Source organism: Spermophilus citellus, assembly GCF_964194105.1.
Source record: "Spermophilus citellus genome assembly, chromosome: 11".
In the NCBI taxonomy this organism is placed as follows: domain Eukaryota; kingdom Metazoa; phylum Chordata; class Mammalia; order Rodentia; family Sciuridae; genus Spermophilus; species Spermophilus citellus.
The window spans coordinates 104,747,518-104,769,960 of NC_138192.1; the positions used below are offsets into that span (position 1 = coordinate 104,747,518).

Sequence of the window (22,443 nt, forward strand, 5' to 3'; positions counted from 1 at the left end):
TCCCCTCAATTTTAGGGAATAGGTTCCAAGTCCCCCAGGGGATGTCTGAAATCTCAGGACCAAATCTTTCAAATTAATACCTTTTCTTTCCAACTAATACTTACGCACTGTTGCTATAACTTTTGTAGGCTGAGGTGCAACAGCAAAACTAGCATGAGTTTATTTTTCCTTCTTCACAATTTTATGAACAGACAATTCATTCCTACTCTGCATTTCAGTAACATCAGTGTATGATTTTTCTTCCCTTGTTAAGTAGAGAACTCTCATTTAAAGGAAGCAATCTACAGCTTCTCTTTGGCATATTCAGGTTGCCAGAATCAGTGCTGTTGCACTTTGGGACATTGTTTGCCCAAACAGTCAAATACCTCAGTAGTTGATCTGATAACCCAAAGGACAACTCTGTGACTTAATAGGCAGGTAGTACATACATCCAGATGTCTGGACAAAGGAATGACTCGCTCCAGGTGGGACAGAATAAGATTTCATCATGCAGTAGCATCAGGATACAAATTTAAAACTTATAAATTGCTTATTTCTGGAATTTTCCATTTAATATATTTGGACCATGGTTGACTGTCGTAACTGAAACCTCAGAAGGCAAAATCACAGATGAGAGCTGCTGTATGTGTGGTAAAAAATTAGATGCAAAAACAGCTATGAAATATACTTTCTTTAAATAAGAACATGAAATCAATGTAATCTTATTGAATGAGCAAATTTGTTTTTCTATTTATTCGTGATTTAAAACATTACTCCTACATTCCTAAATAGATACTTTAGTTCTTCAGTTGTTTCTGTGACCTTGTTTAAAAGGTCATTTGCTTTTTTTGCTTTCAGTTGCCTTTTCTATAAAATAAGGTATTGGTGTAAATCATCTCTAAGTTTCCTTCTGCTTAGTTCCCCCAACCCACACACAGGGTGGGATTCCATCAAAATGGTGGAGAAAATGAAATTTATCTTGGTCCAGTCTTCTTGCCATTCCATTCACTCCCTATTCACTGAGACACTTGGTACCATCTTTTTGACAAGTTCTATAGGTTAGAGTATGTCATGAGGCATGAGCTCAGGTCTCAAGTCATTTGTCCTGAAACCTGGGCAATTCATGGACTTCTTTGACATCACTTCCCCAACTGTTAAATGGGCATAAGGAGGATTGTCTATCTATTTACTTCACAAGTTCATAAGAACTGCAGATGAAATAAAATCAGAGGAAGCATTTTATAGCCCCATGAATGTAGGCCATAGTTACTCATTTAAGCCAATGTATTTCTAACATTGTATTTTTGGCTTCATCTTCTTTAGAAATGCAAACATTAATTGAACTGACAAGGAGTGTCCTTTTAGGGTCGGGGGCTTTGATGCTAGGAGCCACACCTTAGAGGTGGCTATCCATTCCACCTGTGCAGAGAGTTGACCTGGTTACTAAATATAGTAATTGACCTACTTACAATAGGCAAAGGTTTTTTTTTTTTTGATAACCAAGTCCCCCCCCCCCACTTCCACACGGTTCTCATGGAAGCCCAAGCAATTGTCAACCTTCCAGAAGTTGTCTATGTCACAAGAACAACAGATTATCTGTGAGAAATCTTTTAGCTCTCACTGCCTTGCTCACAAGCAGAAGATAAGTACCTTCGCACCTCCGATCTTCATCTTTATGTTGCCTGTTGTCAAGCAGGAGCTGTGAGGGAAAGAAGTTTGAGGTTACTGCTTCCTGTCTCCACACCTTTAGCTGGGTAAGCTGCTAGGAAAGGCTTTGAAAAGCAAAGCACTAACTCATCATCAAAACAACTTGTCAATTCAGTTGCAGAAGTGTCAGTCAAGCCAACATTTTGATGCCAGAAGCAAATACAAATTGATTAGTTGATAATATTTCTCTTTTAACATAGTAGATTTGACCCAAATGGAGGTTGCCTGAAAAAGGGCTGAGTTTTCTAACACAAAAGCATGCTAAGAGGGGTGTTTTCCATTGCTATCATGATCCAGAAAGTAGATAAGAATTAGAAGTTAGTATGGGGAAGCTATTTATTTTCTAGTTTCTTCTGAGCCTAGATAGGTCCTTAAATTTTATAATATGACCTTGAGTTATTTGAAGTACTATGGATTCCCAGAAACTCAGAGAATAAAAATACATATCCTGGTCAAATATCAATTGTTCTGGTTATCAGTTGCCTTGTTTTATCTGTGTCTTTATATTCCACTCCCATAGAGTGAAGGGTATATATTTTCACACATGCTCCGTTTTAAGAGAAAACAAGAGGAATCAGAGTTATTGTGTCTACTGGAATTCATAATAATCTCACCTATTCAATATCACTTAAAGTAACTGGTTTTCACCAAACATTAATCTCTTTCATTCAGTGTCCTCCAAAGCAGATATAGATTTTGAGGTCCTATGCTGTAGTTTCTTACTTAATCTTTTCTGAATTATTGATATAAAAATAATTGGGATCAAGTGCTAAAAGGATATAAATAGTGAAAAACAAGAAGTTTATCAACCCAACCTGAACTCTAAATTAGGAGGCTATCAGCTACAGATAACATAGATAAGTAAACTATTTCAAGTTCAGTACCTATGTATAAAGTCAACTAATTTAAAAATGATCTGTGTTGACACAGAAGAGAGAGGAAAGTAAATATTGACAGATAAATTAGATGTCTCCTTTACATCATCAAATGCCCTTATAACCAATAGTTTTCAAATACTTTCCTAACAAAATCTTAGCAGAAAGAGTCACAAAATTAAATACTTTCCCATTCTCATTCAGTTGCTGGATATTCCAACCACCAAGATGATATTGAATATGTAATGGCCAGCTTCACTAAAGGAGTCCTGAATTTCTCCTGCCTAAGAAAGTTATAAGTTTGTTATTCTGAGGCCTAACAGGCTTAGGAGAAATCTGGTCCATCTCAACAATGCTTAAGTTTGAATTTGGAGGCCCAATGATGGACAGAAGGTAATGCTATCTTCCAGTCACTTCACTCCAATATGCATTGTGAAGGAAAATAGTTTCAGGAGAGAAAGATTGCTGCTTCTCTCTTCTAAGAATCAGCAAACACTGTAATAAACTCCAGAAAGTCAACTGTGTTCCCAGTAATCTCTGAATTAGTTCATATTTTCTTTGCAATGATCCCCAAAGGTGGAGGAATTTTTTTTTTCATATCTCAGATTTCCAAATTTCACTTCACTTTCTGACCAACTATTCTGGTGACATAATGAAGAAGAGATGAATGAAGGAGAGATGTAGGCAAAAGGAAAATAATTGCTGCTGGTTGTCTGTGTTGTCTAAGGAAGTCATTTTTAACTCCTTTTCTCTTACCACACTTAGGTCAATGTCAAGTTTTGCAAATGTTAGCCTGTAATTATTTCTTAACTTCATCCACTTCTTTCAAACCATATGGAAATATAGTCCCTTTCACCTCTTGCCTAGACTACGACTGTATCCTAACTGGACTCCACAGTTTTACTCTTGTATCCTCCAAATTCATGTGCTCTATCCTTGCTAAAGTGATCTATATAAAATGAAAAGTTGTGAGCATTCATTCACTTTTCTGCTTAAAAACCTTCAGTAAGTTCCCATTACTGCAGGAGAGGGCCGGCCCAAGCTCTCTAACATGGTGAACTCTAGTTGCTTTGCCAATCTTGTCTTTTACAACCCAAGATCCAGCAAAACTGAGGTAGCTATAATTCCCTACATCTGCTATGCCCATTCTCACCTCCTTATGATCTTTGCGTAGACTGCTCTCTTTTCCTCTTTGTCTTATCTTCCCCACGGTTCCCTAACTCACCTTCAACCTCAACACACACTCTTCCACTTTATGCCAACCCCCATACAAGACACATCTTAGCCACGATAGGTTGGTAAACTTTTGTCAAACAAATATATGCATCATCCTTCACATTTCAGGCCAGTCAGTGGTCATCTTCTCTAGAGATCCTCAGTTACCCCCAGAAACTGCAGATCATTATGCCACTATTTTAAAATTAGCTATCTGTTTGTACATCTTTCTTCCCCTCCAGATTGTGAGTTACCCAAGAAGTTCATTTTGGGGGAATGAATTTTTATCTCCTGTGTGTGTCTTGGGAAGGTGTCACACCCTGAATTAGACAAGACACACTAAGCAAACTGGAATCTGCATGGCAAAGCTTTCCCTTTTTTCTCCCCCTCTCTCCCTCTCTGCACCTCATTGTTGGGTGTTGGAATGAGGAAGCCAAGCTGGGTAACCATCTGGGGTTTCTCTCTAGCCTCACTCAGTTTCCCTGCCCACAGCTCCATTTTATTTTTTTTATTCCTACAAAGAAGTCCTGTTCTCATCTTTTCCCTATGTCTGCTGTCACAGGGAGTCAGAAGAAATCTGAAGACCCATTAAAACAGAATCCAAATAGTTAGCAACATAAACACTTTCCAGAGGGCTTAGTAAACAAAAAGACAAATGCCTAATTGTACTCTCTCAAAAGGAGGGAATACACTGCCATTTTGAGCCCTTCCAATCAGAACTGGCCCAAAGATTCCTTCTAAGTAAACAAAGAAAAAAGCCCAATGAATAAAAACAAAGAAACAAGTTGGATTTTTCAGACTAAGGCAGAACTTTTAAGATTACTCATGTGTTTACTTCGAAGTGCTTTTACAGAGTATTTGTTGAATGAATGATACATGAAGCTGATGTTTAGACACTGGTTTCCAACAAGGATTTAATAAAATGGTAGTGAGACTCCCCTGAGGATAGGAATAATGTAGCGAGATCAGTGTCTCTCAACAATTATCTAATGAGATCCTCCTAGTCTCACCGTGTTCTGTGAAGAAGGGTAACATGGTCCTTGCTGTCAAGAAGCTTGGAAACCAGGGCCTACAGGAAATTCACATGGATCAGAAAAAGCTATTAAATGGAAACATATGAAAAAAGAAAGTGTTCAAAAGATGAAAACCTGTCCCAATGGCATAGGAGCGATACAGTGATTGTCTTGATATCTGAGAAGGAAATGGTACTGTCCTCCATGGAGTCAGCGGATAAAGTAGGGAAGATCATCCTCACCGTGTGTTTCTGGGATGTTGACTTAAAGGGTTTGGCTAATTAGGAGGGTTTTGATTTGAGAAAATGAAATTGGAAAAGTCTGTGGAGACCTGCGAATTTGAGGATAAGAAGTTTCCATCTGTGAGCCTAGTGCTTCTCAAACTAGACTGCAATTTAGAATCACCTGAGATACTTTAAAATGCTGATGCCATGGTTTTATACCTAGAGATGCTGATTTAATTGTCCTGGCAATCAGGAATTTTAACATTTCTCCAATGATTCTCTTAGGTAGTCAGCTTGAAAAATCTGTTTGGCCATAGTGGTTTTCAATCCCAACTGAATGTTAGAATCCATGGCGAGGGGGACTTTAAAGACAATACCAAAGACAACACAGAGAATGGGAGACAACATTTGCAAATCACAGAGTATCTGATAAGGAAGTTGTTTCAAAAATATAAAATAACTCTGATAATTCAGCAATAAAAAAAACATTAATAAGTGGGCAAATGATCTGAATAGACATTTATTTAAACAAGGTATTACAAATGGCTAACAAGCACATGAAAATATGCTCCACATCATTAGCCATGAGAGAAATGCAAACGAAATCATGATAAGGTACTACTTCACACACAGTAGGATGACTGTCATAGAAAAGAGGGACAACAAGTGTTAGAGAGGGTGCAGAGAAACTGGAGCCTATATGCTTTGCCAGTGGGAATGTGAAATGGTGTAGTTGCTTGGAAAACAATTTGGCAAGTCCTCAAAGGGTTAAGTATAGACTTAAAATATGATCCAGCAATTCCACCCTTGGTATATACCTAAGAGAATTGAAAACATACCCATATTAAAAGAATATGTCTGCACAAATGTTCACAGTAGTGTTATTCATAATAGCCAAAAAGTCGGGCTGGGAATGTGGCTCAGTGGCAGAGTGCTTGCCTAGCATGCATGAGGCCCTAAATTCAATCCCTAGTGTGTATACACACACAAACACACAAACACACATACGGAAAAACAAAATATATGAAAATTTGTGGCTAACATTCCACTGTGTATATATACTGTATATATAGAATCTTAGCCATAAAATTAATGAAATTCTGATACATTTTACAACCTGGGAGAATCTTGAAAGCATGCTAAGTGAAAGAAGCCAGATATAAAAGACTACATATTGTATGATTTCATTGATGTGAAATGTGCTCAACAGGCAAATACGTAGGGACAGAAAGTAGTTTAGTGAAGAAAATTAGTGGTTGCCAGAGGTTGGAAAGAGGGAGGAATTCAGAATGATTGCTAATGAATAGGAAGTTTCTTTGGGGGATAATATTCTGGAATCATATGGTGATCTATACACATTTTTGTGACTATCCTAAGAAACCACTGAACTGTATACTTTGAAAGGATGAATCTTATAATACAAGAATTATATCTCAAAAAAGTTGCTACCAACCACCCTAAGCCTAATAGCCCCCACCCCCCACTCTAGCCTAGACCCTATTAAATCAGAATATCTGGGAGTGGAGGGACCTAGACATAGGTTTACTTTTTAAAGTTCTGTATGCACAGCAGTATTGATAACTACATAGGAAACAAAAAGCTATTAGGCATTGGAATGACCAATAAAAAACTAAAATGTCTCAAAACTTTTAATTCCTTCACAAAAACCTGTCTCACAACTTAAAAATACATCCATTTGTGCTAATGTGTCAGACTTTAAAGCTGCTTCCAAAAATATCACTTAATCAAGAAATCAGCCCAATGCATGATTAACATCTTAGGAATCTCAACACAGATTCACAAATTCCAAGGGCATAGCTGTGATGCTCAATGCTAACAGAAGGCCAAGTTTTGCCTTCTAGGTGAAAACATGCTCTGATGTCCCATTTACAGGAGGATGAAAACATGATCAAAATGTGAACTTTAAAACTCTAGGTATAATTCTCATTCTAAGAGCTCCTGAATCTTCATCTACCTTGAGAAAGCTTTTGCAGGAGATCTGTTTATTTGGTTAATTAATACACTTTGATTTCAGGAAAAACATATTCTTAAACTCCTGGTCTAAGCAAATGATTTTTTTCCCCTCTCTAGAAAACAAGATCTTGGTGAAGCAATCACCCAGGCTTGAGGTGTACAATAATGAGGTCAACCTTAGCTGCAAGTATACCTACAACCTCTTCTCAAAGGAGTTCCGGGCATCCCTTTATAAGGGTGTGGATAGTGCTGTGGAAGTCTGCGTTGTGAATGGGAATTTCTCCCATCAGCTTCAGTTTTACTCACACACAGGATTCAACTGTGATGGGAAATTGGGCAACGAAACAGTGACTTTCTATCTCCGGAATTTGTATGTTAACCAAACAGATATTTACTTCTGCAAAATTGAGGTTATGTATCCTCCTCCTTACTTAGACAATGAGAAGAGCAATGGAACTGTTATCCATGTGAAAGGTAAGATGCAACTCTATCCTCCTACCATCGTAAAGTCGTAAGTTTAAGCTATAGTCTTGAAAATGAGATAGGATCAGTGGTGAGGCTGGAGTAGTCCCCAGTGATTTAGTAAAGACAAGTCATTTTTAAAAAGTTTTCCTTTACTTTAGAAAAGATTCAAAGTTATATTTTGAATATCTTTACTCAGTGACATGGAGTGGGAGAGTAGTGATGAAGTTATAGCCCATGGGAACATGAAGATTATTCTCAATTTGAGTGGGTCATGACAGAATAAAAATTTTGCTATTAAAATATAAGTCTAAGTGAACTCCAAGAAGCAGCTGGGCCTAATGGATCAGAACTCAGGAAGAGTGGGTTATAATTCAAACTAATCATCTTTCTACTCCACAGTCTTCCTCCGTTAAGTACTTTTTTCATTTTCCAAAACATACAAAGGATGCTGGGCTAGAAACCAGGGGATATAAAATTTGCTATTGATTAACTCTGTGATCTTGATAAGTTGCCATACTTTTTCAATGCCCAAAACTTAATATTATTAAACAGTATTCATGAATTAGTGGAAATAAGTTTATTGATCTGATGTTGAGATTATGTTCTCTCCAACTATTGGGTAGAACACCTCCCAACTCAGAAGAATACAGTTTATTGGTATCAATACATAAAAATGAGAGTGGCTACATAAAAAAAATTTTTTTTGGTAGTCTTTGTGGATACACTATTTCTTTTCGGTAGAACAATAATTAAAAAATGTATGCTCAGTTTTATATTTAATACTAACATAATTCCAATAAATGTTTTTCCCCTATGCTAAACAGAGGTATGCTAGAGAAAAATCAAATATTAAACAAGAAAAGAATAATTAACTTAATTTGGGAGAATAATTTTATGTTCTTGAAAAATAGAGGCAATTAATGTGAGAATGTTTGGCTTGCTGAATTCCATTCAGATATCTAATTTCTATGATGTCCAGGCTGAATAGTTTGGTTGGGTCAAGATAAAGCTTAAGAAAATATGCTTTAACTTGACCCAACCAAACTATTGGTTTGAAGTGAAGAGCAAATGTTTTTCTTATGTAAATGATATTCTACTTTAGGATAGTACTTTACACACACACACACACACACACACACACACACACACACTTATGCACATAGTATATCATTTCTAGCAGAAATGGAAAGGACACCAGTAATCCTTAGTAATCTTCAAATCTACTTGCATATTATAAATATGAGTAGGTTTAGGGTAAACAAACAAACAAACAAGCAAAAAACCCATTCCTAGGCCCAACTTTGAGAGTCTGATGTAATTGGAATGAGTTGAGGAAGGGGTGTTAGATATTGTTATATTTTCAGACTTTCTCAGACAATCCTAATGTGCATCTTGGATTAAAAAATCAATACACTAGATAGTTTTTGTTGTTCTTTCCAATTCTAATTGTCTCCAATTTTGACTAGAACTCTACACATTCCTTCCCATGTTTGGATACCTGATGGTATAAAGTGACTTTTTCACCACAACATAAGCTGTTAGAGTTGAAGCTAGACATTTATCTTTGTATTACCAGCCCAGATTTTTGCCATACTAGATTGATAATTTTCTTAAGGTTTGAAAACATGTATATTATTTAACTTATTCCAAAAATATAGCTTAGGATCTGGATAAACTGGCTTCTCGTGGGGGTAGGGTATGGAATTGGATTAAGACCATTGGAAGTCACTATTTTGAATCACAAAGTGAGTTCAACAAAATCAGGTGAATGCAGTTGTATCAGTGTACTACCCTAACTTCAATCTTGAAAATGGACCATTCTGGTCAGTGGTGAGGTTGGATAAATCCCAAAGATGAAGTCTACACATTCTAAGCTCATGATGTTTTGCTTATTTTTCTCTCTTTCACATTCTTCTCTAATATTCAGAAGAAAGGAAATATACTCAACTGCTATTCCTGTATCATTTAATCCACTCTATTCTATTTTTCAGAGAATAATATTTGTCCTGGTGTCCCATCTCCTGAGTCTCCTAAGCCCTTTTGGACACTGGTGGTGCTTAGCGGAGTCCTGGGTATCTATAGCTTGCTATCAACAATGCTCCTTTGTTATTTATGGGTAAGAGATGCTGCACTGCTTTTATGGAACTTTTCTACTACACATGCAATCTGAACATATTAAGAATTTTGCCTATGTGATTTATTTTCTGTTAACCATGTGATTATTATAATTCTCTTTTCCCGCTAGGCTTACATAGGTTCTCTTTTCATCTTGTTCAACTTTATCTTTTATTTTCCAGAAGGCACTGTGTAGGTGGCCAGGTAGAATAAGAAACCAAATGGGCAAATAGGGGTGGGGTGGGATTAGCAACAGTTATCTTTCTTCTTCCCAGTTTGCAATTTAATTGTGACACACACAACAGCTTTAACATATATAAGGTTAAAAAATCTAGACAACTCAGGAAATTAGGCAACTGAAGCAAAGGGAGAGCTTTGGTTCAGGTTTAAAAATCATGAGAAACTTGGCTACTGAAATTGTGTATTCAAACCTAGAAGAAACTAGGTCTGTTTATCTGAGTCATATTTTTTTTGTCTCCTCTGAAGCAGTTGAATGGTGTGAGGCCAAGCATGGGGTTGTCATTATGAAACTACGATGGGAGTCAGACTTTTCTGAGCTCTCACCGCTGAATTGGAGTTGATCAATTTTTGCAAAGGCTCAGGTGATGAACTTGGTATATTGTTCTTTACCTTCTTCAATGTTGAATTTTTGGCCCAGGTTTGAACACATTTTAATGAACATATCCACCATTGAGAAGGGACCTCCTTAACAAGGATCTCTTCCTTAGACACCTTCTTCTTATTACAGATGCCTCAGGTATTGATTTTGTGTGGTTTTCACATGTTTTTCTAGAAGTTAAATGCATATATGAGCCATTTATTCAATGAGAAATGCAGGCCTCTCTAGGATAAAAGACTGTTTCTCTTGTTATTCTCAGTTTATCTGGTATTAAGTACATTTAATGCTTGATGAATGCTTACTGGGTTATTAGATATTGGGATAAATGAATAATCCTTATAAAGGCCAAATTAAGGACTTAAATAAGCCTACCTAACATGTGATACTCATCTCTGAGGCATAATCCATTGATTTAATTAAGCCACAGATGGTCTGTGATTTCTAGAAGCCAGGCCACATGGAATCTATTTACTTTTCTTGGTGTGGGGATGGAAAGTCTTGCATTCAGAGTTATGCTCTTCTTCATCCAGTCTTAGAGCCTTTTAAACTCATGTTGGTCTCTAGTCAAAGTTGGCTCATCAATTATTCTCCAAGCATTCCTCACAGTTCAGAAGACCGTAGGGGACAGATGAACATTCATCAAGCTGCCTATGGCCTGATCTGTACCTTCTGCAGGGCAGGGGACAAAGTTGCTGTTTGTTCCTGGGAATTCTTTGTACTAGATACCATTTTGGGAATTAGCCTGGCTTGCCTTTTGCAACTTGCTCTATCCTGATGGGGTGAGGGAGGGGGTTTTAATATAATAAACTATTGCCTAAGTTCTGCCTCTGATGTTAGTCAAGTATTTTCATCTTTCCAGATCATGGGGTCTTTATTCCAGGTATCTTCCAATTTTAATCCTCTGTGGTGATTGCCAATGATTTTGGAATTTTTAGAATTCTTAGTTCTTTTTTTTTTTTTCTGAATTCCTGGCCATTGACTTTTAGGTCCACTGTATAGCTTTCCAATTCTTTCATTGGGAATCTCAACTTCCTAACTTAAAGGCCAGGCACACCCCTCCAGGAAAGGCCTCCCTAAGACATGCTGACCTAGCTCAAAGTAATTTACTAATTTGGCCCTAACTTTTTAGGACCAAAAGGGTACTATTCATCTTTTAGACCTTATTGTAAATATGCATTAGACTGTCGGTTACTAAAATGAGGCACTAATTTGTTGAGTGACTGGAATCACCCAAAAGAACAAATATAGCTTCTCATTTTCAGTGAGTTTAAACATCTCGCTTTCAGCTCAGACATAGCATAGATGCTCTGGGTTTTTCTTGGGCAAAACTACTAATTTACAGTGGGGTTCATCTTATTTGTATTGAAAAAACATACTTTGTCTCACTCTATCTCACAAGCTCCCTGTGGATTGGACAGTCTTAGTGCTTGGCATTCCTTGTGGTCTCTTGTAGTCAAATCAAATTTTCCAGTAAGAAATCCTTTATTATCATCTCAAACCTAGGTCCTTGGATTCTCTGATCATAGAGTGTAAATCAAAATATACCTCTGCTTAATAGAATAACTTGGCATTTTTACCAGGATCAAGTCTTTTCTTGTTACTGCTGTTTAAGCAACGAGCTAGGCATGGAGGCCATCAGGAAACTGGAAATTGATCCATTTCCTGGGTGATTTTCTGGGATCCTATTTTTGGCTGGTCCTATAGTAGACCTTGGTGAAAGTTTCTGTTTTCTGGAACTTCCTGAGGGCCCTTGATGTGCTACTGTAGGCAGTTCTAGGCTGAGTGGGTTTTTGGGAGCAGCTGTAGATTCTATCTCTGTTCTTGACCTGATGTTGACACTTGAGTAAATAAAAAGCTTCTCTTGGTCAGGCTGCCATGGGCCAGCACCTGTTGCTCTCATTCAATTCTCCATTCATGCAGCTGAGCTGGGTAAACCTGTTCCTTTTCCTAAAGAGGCTTTTTAAAAACAAATAGACAAACAAACAAACAAAAAAACACATGTCCTCTCTACTGTGGACCATAATGTGGAGAACATGAATAGCATGTGTACAGATAATATCTGCCTTTAAGTCCAGTAAATTCTTTTTTTAAAAATATTTTATTAGTTATTGATGGACCTTTATTTATTTATATGTGGTGCTGAGAATCGATCCCAGTGCCTCACACATGCTAGGCAAGCACTCTACCACTGAGCCACAACCCCAGCCCCACAGTAAATTCTTGAAGACTGATTCTTTGAATAGATTGCTTTACACATGCCCTATGTGTTGCTGCTCCTCCCAGAAAACAGGTGGATAAGGCAGAGGTGGAGGGAAGGGCGAAGGGCAAAGAGCAAGTGATCCTGAAATGAGACATCTTTCATAGACATTAGTTAAGGGGTGGAATCGATGCCACAAACACACAGACACATTAGGTGGGTCCTCTGGTCATGTGCTAGATGCACATGGGCATTGTGGGTTCTGGATAGTATTCCCATCCACGTGCCTGTCATTCCCATCCTGCTGTTGTGTTTACAGTCAGGATGACATTAACTAAATCCACTATTTGGTAATTGTTTGAGGGTAAGGATGGGAACCAGATGCAGCAGATCTTACATTATTTTTGTGTGAACTCTGGAGTACCTCAGAAGACATCTTTATTATTGGGGTTCCCTCTACTGTCTATAGTTTTGTTCAGATGTCAGAGACAAGGGCGGTCACTTGGGAGTTCAGCAAAGGTTTTGGTGTAAGCATGAAAAATGCTTCCTAGGTATCAGAAGCAGTAGCCTTCTATATTTATTTGGATGCCGACATTTCCTTGATCTCACCACTGCCCTGCTGTAACTCTATGAAGAGAGTTCTAGTCTTTTATTTCTAGTAAGGATGTAGAAGTAAGTGATATTGAAGAGCAACATCATTCAGATGCTTGGCTTCCATGTGTATCTCTATCCAAATGAATCTCCCTATTATGTATGTATTATGTTCTTCTCTCTTCTTAGATCCAGCCAGATAGCTCATTCATTATCTCAAATCTAAAATAGCCAGAGCTGAATTTATAACCTTCTTTTTCCAATCTACTTCTCCTGTTGTCTTGCTTTATATCTATGGGGGTCAACTAGGCTCAAATCATCATCACCTTTGGTTTTGAGTAAGGAGGAGTCAAGCAGTTTAATAATATTCTTTCTTATTTGATGATATATTTTATATCCATTACTTTCTGTCATTCCATTTTTTTTTTCATGATCAGACTGTTTAGGGGTCAGGATTTTCCAGTCTTGGCACTAGGGATGTTTTGTGCTAGATAATTCCTTATTGGCTGCCCTGTACAGGATGTTTAGCAGCATCTCTGGCATCTACTCACTAGATGCCAGTAGTGTCCCTTTCCATTGTGACAATCAAAAACATCTTCACACTTTTCCAAATGTTTCCTGGGACATGTGATAAGGGAGCGCAAGATGTCAAGGATAAGGCCTAGGAGGTCTGGCTTGGGCAACTGTCATTTACTGATATGAGAAACACTGGGAGAGAGAGAGATTTTGAGGGAAGATCTTGAGTTTTATTTTGAACAGGTTGAGTGTAGAGTGCCCTTGGGGTCTAGTCCTAGGGTGCCAACTGCAGCTGGAACGTGAATGAGATTGCCTAGGGAGAGAGGATAGAGGGAATAGAGAAGGTCAAGGATCAAGCAGTGAGAAATTCTAACATTGAATGGCAAAAGAAGCACAGAAGGAGTGACCAGCAAGGTAGGATGGATACCAGGATGTCACAGAAGACAAAGAGGAGGTGTTTCAAAAGGAGAGAGCTATCAACAGTACAGTCATATTTGGTGTCCATATGGAATTGGTTCCAGAACACCCTCAAATATAAAAATCCATGGATGCTCAAATCCCTTATATAAAATAGAATGATATTTGCATATAACTTATGCACATCTTCCTGTGTACTTTAAATACTCTCTAGACTTATAATACCTAAAACAATGTAAATGCTCTGTATATAGTTGTGTGGTTTAAGGAAGAATGAAAAAAATTCTTTAATTAAAAAATTATTCAAAAATATTTAAAATAATGTTATATATATATATATATATATATATATATATATATATATATATATATATATATTTAGTTGCAGGTGGACACAATAGCTTTATTTTATTTTTATGTGGTCCTGAGGATCAAACCCAGTGCCTCATGTGTGCTAGGCAAGCACTCTACCACTGAGCTACAACCCCAGCCCTAAAAATAATATTTATAAAAATGATTTAGAATTTTAAAAATTAAAAAAGTTTTAATTTTTTTAAGAAAAAAATTATTTAAAAATATTTTCCATCTGTGTTTTGTTGAATCCATGGATGGAGAACCCAGGGATTCGGAGGGCTGTGTAGGATGGTTCTGAGAGTTGAAGAGGATGAGGGCTGAACAGGTTAGTTGTACTTAGTAATGTGGAGAGCAGTGTTTTTGAAATCTTCACTAGCATTCCGTGCCTCTGCAACAAGGAAGTTGTGAAGGGGTCAGGGAGGAGAGCACGGAAATGAGATCAGGACTGAAGTCATTTACTTATGTGCTTATTCAGGTTTCTTTTCATTCATGTCCAGTGTATCTACTTATGCATCACCTTGTGTGCCAGGAAATAGGCATTCTTTTTCCATAATAGAGAATTATGAATTCAGAAATCCAGATGTTTTTCTAATTTTAGAATACCTATGGGACTTTGGTCAAAACTGTACATTTTATCATTGTATTGATATACAAATGATGGTCCTCGCCCTGGGACAAAAATTTTGCTAAGATTCATGGTGCATGTAACTCTTGCTTCAGGTTCAGGATCCTTCCTTTTCCCCTCAGCCCTGGTAGGAGTTCCTCCTGAGGAAGATGAGCCCTGGGAAAAGAGACGGGTAACCCGATTGTCTTTACAGAAATACAGGCACATAAAAGTGCAGGAATGTAACTAGTTATCCAGAACTGTGAATCTCCATTAATTTGGACTTCACTGTTATGAATTTATACTCACTCCAGACTCTGGAGGAGCTAAAGGTCCTTTTTGGTTGATTATGGAAATATGGCTTGTTAAGCAAATGACTAATGTAAAAAGATTACAATGGTAATGCTTAATCCATTCAGAGATGGATTAATTAATATCAATAGTAAATAGGTTATTTAGATATACTGTTGCACTTCAGGTCAAATGACAGCTTTAAGAGTGATATCTATATGATACATTTCTCTAAAATATTTTCTTTGATTGAGATTTTTCAAGTTAATTTAGAACAGCCAATAGTGATTTGATTAGTCTAAGTCCCAGGCGCTCAAGAAATGCTTGTGTTTAGCAACATCTGAATGTTAATATTCTCAATAGGTGTCTGCAAAATCTTAGAACGCCTCTCCTAATATCTCCCCCATGTCCTTCCACATTAACACTTCTTTTTCCTGCAGACAAAGCGTCAAAGAACCAGGCTTCTTCAGAGTGACTATATGAACATGACTCCCCGGAGGCCAGGGCCCACCCGCAAACACTACCAGCCCTACGCCCCAGCACGAGACTTTGCAGCCTACCGCCCCTGACAAGGACGCCTATCCAGAAGCCAGCCGGCTGGCACCCCTCCACTCACACAACATCAATGCTCTGGATAGGAAAGGACTGATTTATCATCAGCCGGCTGTCTCAAGCCCCTGTTGGGCCACCAATACCAATTTTTATTGAGATTGTGGATGAAATATCAAGATCATTTTGAGACTCAGTTAAAAAAATATCCTTTGGCAGGCTAAGTCTTGCAGGGCCATGACCCACATTCAAACTTATCATGTATTTATTGGCTTGGTTGAAGAGTTAGAGTAGAAAATGAAAAGTGAGTGGATTCTGTTAGCTTTTGGAATCTGCTTCCAGGCTGCTGGGATGAGCCCTCTTCTCTTCTCAATCCCCTCCCTGCACATCTCAGTCAAGCAAAGTGTGATATCCAGGGCTATTTTAAGTGGAGAAGAAAGGCTAGAAAACATTCCCTTTTAAAGGGTGTTTAGCCCTGCACAGAACTCAACTCAAAGTAGATCAAGGACTTAGGTATTAGACCAGAGAACTTGCATCTAATAGAAGAAAAAGTAGGTCCAAATCTCCATCATGTAGGCTTAGGAACCAACTTCCTCAACAAGACTCCTAAAGTGCAAGAAGTAAAATCAAGAATCAATAAATGGGATGGTATCAAACTAAAAAGCTTCTTCACCGCAAAGGAAATAATCAAGAATGTAAAGAGAGAGCCTTCAATCTTTGCCACCTGCACCTCAGATAGAGCATTAATCTCCAGGATATACAAAGAATCAAAAAACTTAACACCAACCCCCCCCCAAATAACCCAGTCAATAATTGGGAACTGAATAGGTACTTCATTGAAGAAGAAATATGAACAGTAAACAAGTATATGGAAAAATGTTCAATATCTCTAGCAACTAGAGAAATGCAAATTAAAACTACACTGAGATTCCATTTCACTCCAGTTATAATAGCAATTATCCAAAATACAAGTAATGATAAATGTTAGTGAGAATGTGGGGAAAAAGGTTCACTCATACATTGTTGATGGGACTGCAAATTGGTGCAACCACTCTGGAAAGCAATATGGAGATTCCTCATAAAACTTGGAATGGAACCACCATTTGACTCAGTTATCCCACTCCTCGGTTTATACCTAAAGGACTCAAAATCAACATACTACAGTGATGCAGCCACATCAATGTTTATAGCAGTTCAATTCACAATAGCCAAGCTATGGAACCAGACTAGGTACCCTACAACAGATGATGAATGAATAAAGAAAATGTGGTATGTGTGTGTGTGTATATATATATATATATATATATATATATATATATATATATACACACACACACAATGAAAAAATAGCTCAGCCATAAAGAATAATGAAATTATAGCATTTGCTGATAAATGGATGGAACTGGAGAATATCATGCTAGGTAAAATAAGCCAATCCCAAAAAACCAAAGGTGGAGTGTTCTCTCTGATATATGGATGCTAACACATAATAAGGGATGGGGACAGAGGAAGAGAAGTTCATTGGATTAGACAAAGGAGAATAAAGAGGGAGAAGGGATGGGAGTAGGAAAGATGGCAGAATGAACTGGACATAAATTTTCTATGTTGGTATATGAATATATATGACCAGTGAAACTCCACATCATGTACAACTGCAAGAATGGGATCCTAATTGGAATAAGTTATACTCCATGTATGTATGATATGTCAAAATACACTCTACTTTCATGTATATCTAAAAGGAATAAATATATGTATGTGTATATATATATATATATATATATATGTAAATAAAATAAAATGGGTGTTTAGGGTGGATATAGGTTAGTGTCTCCCACTCATGAAATGAGCCACGTAGTTTCTATTTAATACTTGTTTTCTTCTTAATTTAGAAAGATGTAGACATTGTCTTTGACAAAGTTTGAGCATTTTTAATCATTTTGACCAACAAAATTCCCTTAAAATAGCTCCAGGACTTGCTTTCTCATTCCTTCTAATGGAATTCAGTGTTAGCCTCCACAGCCTGATTTCAAAAGAATAAAATCGCATAACTGATTTTCCCCATCCAGTAGAATGTGTCAGGAAATAAGGTCACTTGATTTCAAAAGTATGTGAATACTATGAAGGATTATTTGTTTAGTGGCTCATTCCAGTCAACCCCTGTATGTTTCAGCTTTGCACATTGGGTCACTTTATTATCTGCAGGGATATCTGAAATAGAATAGTGACAGAGAATTCACAGAAGAAGTTATTATACTGTGAAAAAGGAATTGAGCATTCAGTATGTATGAATGAGGACTGAGTTCCAAGGAGCTTCTTTTGAAGAAGGCAAAATAAAAGGGAATGAAGCAGTTCTTGCCTTGTGCTAAGGGGGCTGACATTGGGTAGAATTTTTCCTGAATGCATCAGACAGAAAGAGCACTGGTGGGAGCTCCTCTCCAGGGACTTTGTGTGCATTAGGGCTCAGAGCTGCAAAACTCTGTGGGCCCAGCTACCTGTGTACCCTGGAGGTACATTTGAGGTACCCTTGACTTGGAAGACTATTTTGAAGTATGACTTTTGAGAGAACACCAAAGTTCTCAAAAGACTTTGCAAGGCTTAACCCTGGAATGACCATGGATATTTTTCTGCCTTCATTTGAGTCAACTGAAATATGTCTGAGACCCTGAAGAATGTCTCTACTGTCACCTTTACAATTTCTCCAGCTCTTTGGTTTAGTTGGTTGTTAGAGGAACCTAGGTTTTAGAGGCAGATAGACCTGGTTCAAATCCTATTACTAGTTAGACATTTTTAGGCAAGCCATTGCTCATCTAAGTCTGTAGTTCTTCAACTATTAAGTGGACACAATAATCACAAATTTCTGTTCCCATATTATAATTTCCATGAGGCTTGGCCAAATTTGACTTTGTTTTAACTGTTCTTGGTATTTGTTCTCATGCCTGATAAACCATGTTAGTTCTTGTTATTTTTGCCAATATTATAAGTTTATAAATGTTATAATTTATTGTTTTATAGATGAATTATAAAAATTAAAGTGGACAATGACCTAAGAAGGGAGGAAACATGTCATATAAGTTTAAATCCAAATTTATGAGTTACTATAAAATTGGTTAACTTCCATCATTTTCTTGTGTCTTGGAATATTTTATATTGTCATGAAATATTGGGCATTTCTCCCCCACTTTTCTCTATATAAAGAGGTCTTTAAAAAGCTTTTTTAATGGGTAGAGATGGGAGGAGTAAGAATGTTATGATTCTAGATGAAAAATATTATATTCTGGTTGATTTTTAAATCCAAAGAAGGTCAAACTCAGCAGTAGTTGGGTAATGAAGCACTATTGAAATTATACTTGCATTTGTGCCAGCTTCCTGGCATACAGTGTTCTTTAATCCAAGTTATCATATTGTATTTGAAGAGCTGGAGAACTCTCAGAAAGGGTAATGGCACATAAATAAATGAATTTTTTTTTAAATGGAAAGATTTGATCTTTGGTAGTCAACGGTTTTGTTTTCTAACTGGAAAAGTAGGCTTACTAAAGATGAATCACACTTGAGATTTTTCTTACTCACTCTGAACAGAACCAAAGCAGAAATGTTACACAGGGAAGTCCATTTTCACTATTAGTATGAGTGAAGAATGGTTTAAAAACAGTGGTTGGAGTAATGCTTTGGCAGTTTTGGTAATTATGAAGAATAACAATATCAGTTGCTGCTATTATTGTAAGAGTCTTATAATTAATGATGCTCCTTTAATTTTTTATTGTGAACTCTCTTATTTGGGGTTGAGCATGCCAATTTAAAGAGAACACGTAATGAAGGGAAGGGAGGGAGGGTGGGGATAGAAAAGACAGTAGAATGAATCGGACATAACTTTCCTATGTTCATATATGAATATACAACCAGTGTAACTCCACATTATGTACAACCACAAGAATGGGAAGTTATACTCCATGTATGTATGATATGTCAAAATATACTCTACTGTCATGTATATCTAAAAAAGAATAAAAAAGAGAGAGAGACCACATATATATTATATTCTATGTGTTGAGTGATAGAATTGCAAGACTGTCGTGTGCCTGCTTTTAAATTTGTTCTTTGATATTGTCTTCAAGGCAGAGATGCTTCACTTTGGCAATGAATCTGGAGAAAACTTGCTACTTCAAAGAGATGTGGGTAAATCCTTTTATATCTCTGTTTTAGCCTTTTTAAGGCCAGACTTTCTAATATTAGTTTCATTTCAAACAAGGTACACTTCTGATTAGTTCTCTTAACTTCTGTCACTGTTCTCATCAGCCCAATGGTTTACCTCTCTGAAATTTCAGGCTGGCCTCACCTGTGCTTTCTGTGTGGTAGGAATGTTCCAGGAGAGAGCATGAACTTCAGTCCTGAGTCTGTCAATCCCAAGGATTAACTGAGGCTCCAGTCTGCATGGCAATTTTAATGGGCATATCAGTGGCCAAATGGATGTCTGATTTTTCTTCCCAGTTTTGCCCTGCTAGATGGGAACTTTAGCAGACTTGGGGACTGATCCCACAGTGTTAAATTCGCCTACATGTTGGAGGTTGGAGATGGTGCCAATGATGGATCTAGAACCAGGATCATCACTGCCATAGACCTACCATTAACCCAGGCCAAAGCCAGTGGCATAGATTCTTTTAAGACTGGGGTGAATGAGTCTGTGGTCTCTGTGAGGTCATTTGAGGCTCAGAAAATCTCTGTCTCTTAAGTATGTCTGTGCATGATTTCTGACAGGTTTGTTCCCATCTCAGGGCTTTTACACATATTACTTCCTTTGTCTGGAAGGTTCTTCTTGAGATATCTACTTGGCTTGATCCCCCACCTCTTTCATTCCTGGCTCAGGTGTCATCCTCTACCTTAGTTAATTCCCAATCCTACCACCCCACACAGACTCTGTCTGCTTTCCTTGCTTATTTTTTTCCCAAAGTGTTTTACCACCTCTTACACTAGATATGTACTCATTTGTTTTTTGTTTCCCCAAACTAGACTGTAAGCTCCATAAGGCAAATCACTCTACCTGTTTCCTTTTATTACTGTATCTCCAGTGCCTAGAATAGTGCTTGAAGTGCAATAAATATTTGTTGGCTGAATAAATAAATTTCATATGGGTTTATGAATTAATGGCCAGTTTAAGTGGTCTGGTCACACTCTGAGAAGGAGAGAGCCATTTTTATTTTCCATTTTTTCAAGGTCAAAACCTCATTTTATTGGAGAAACAGGCGGCAAAACATATACACAGCCAAATCTGGTAAAAGAAAAACTGATGAATGTAAGTTAATTTACATTTTAGAAATTTTTGTGCAGTGTGGAAAACTAATACTGTTAGAAAGAATCATCCTAAATAAACCACGGTCTGGAATAACTCCATTTTCCATTGAAGTCTCCAAATTCCCTCTTGTGAGAGCATTAACTGTGTTTTAAACATATCTTTAGCCTAAGTCTTCTGAAAATGTTGCCTTTGTAGTTAAAATATCATCCTACTGCTGAACTGCTGCTCTTTCCTATGGAGTGATTTTACCCCAACAAAATCTGTAAATGCCTGGTCTGGCTCTGATTCAAAGGGACCTCAAAAATGGAAATGCTGAGGGGGCTGGGGTTGTGGCTCAGTGGCAGAGCGCTTGCCTCACACACATGAGGCATTCAGCATCACACAAAAATAAATAAAGTAAAGATATTGTGCCCATGTATAACCAATTTTTTTTTTTTAATGAGAATGCTGAGGACAGAAAACATCAGCATCCCTGTCAAACTCATGTCACAACTGAGCACTCTAATAGCTTGCAAGAGTTTCAAAACAAGAGAACAACAAAAAATAAAGCAGGGTATTTGGAGCAAGCTGAAAATTTGCATGCACACGCACATGCACATGCACACACACACACACACACACACACACACACACATTCTGCTATCATCTCGTGAGGGCAGGCTTTAAACAACATACACGAGAGCTTGATAATTCATTTAGCAGCCTCTGTTTCCTTGTTGTAATTTTTACACAATGAGTTCATCTTCAAGCTGATTTAAAACTTATTAAACTTAATAAAGGTCATGCAAGCTTGAAAAAGATGAGCTAATGTATCTCCCACTACTCAAGAAAGAGGGAATCAGTAATTCATGGATGGTCCAATTTCAAACCAATTAGAAAGGAACCAGAGTGGTAAAAAAATCAACCATTAAATAAACCTGCTCCATAAGCACTCCTTTATCGTACTAATAAAAATAGCACAACCTAGTTCTGTAATAAAGTGCCAGTACCTTGAAATTCAAGATCAACTTTATCTAACAAACCTCCCACCATGTTCTAGTTACATAGTCCAATCAAATATATCTGATTCCTTTTTCAGCAGCACCTTCTGTCCTTTCTTACCTGGAACAGAGACAATGGATGGGTGAGAAAAAAAATCAAAGAAACTTCTGGGTCCTTTGCAATGGGGGCCGGATCACCACACCAAGCACTAGCGAATGGGGTGGTCTAGGAACCACATCAGAGCCTTTTTGGTAGTTTTATGTCTCCTGAGTTCTATTTGTGTCTTCTGCACGGAGGCACTGCCTAACCCTTGACTTCTTGGCAGGGGTGCTTAAAGTTTGGTTCCTCAGGAATGCATATGAGTGGCTAGACCTCTCCACTTTCTCTGATTTGACATCCCAGAAGAAATATGTTTTCCATTTGAGGATTCACTGGCTTCCAGCACATAGAGACCCAGGCAACTGCCC

The 22,443-nt window shown here is 37.6% G+C and overlaps 1 protein-coding gene across 1 annotated transcript in view; it reads left to right on the forward strand.

The window, feature by feature from the left end:
* Positions 1 to 16,933, forward strand: part of CD28 (CD28 molecule) — a 29,112-nt gene extending 12,179 nt beyond the window's left edge. Inside the window, exons 2-4 of the mRNA XM_081262394.1 lie at positions 7,105 to 7,461; positions 9,444 to 9,568; positions 15,597 to 16,933. Coding sequence (XP_081118520.1) covers positions 7,105 to 7,461; positions 9,444 to 9,568; positions 15,597 to 15,725 — 611 coding nt within the window. The 3' untranslated portion in view covers positions 15,726 to 16,933. The remainder of the gene's footprint in view (positions 1 to 7,104; positions 7,462 to 9,443; positions 9,569 to 15,596) is intronic.
* The last annotated feature ends 5,510 nt before the right edge of the window (positions 16,934 to 22,443 follow it).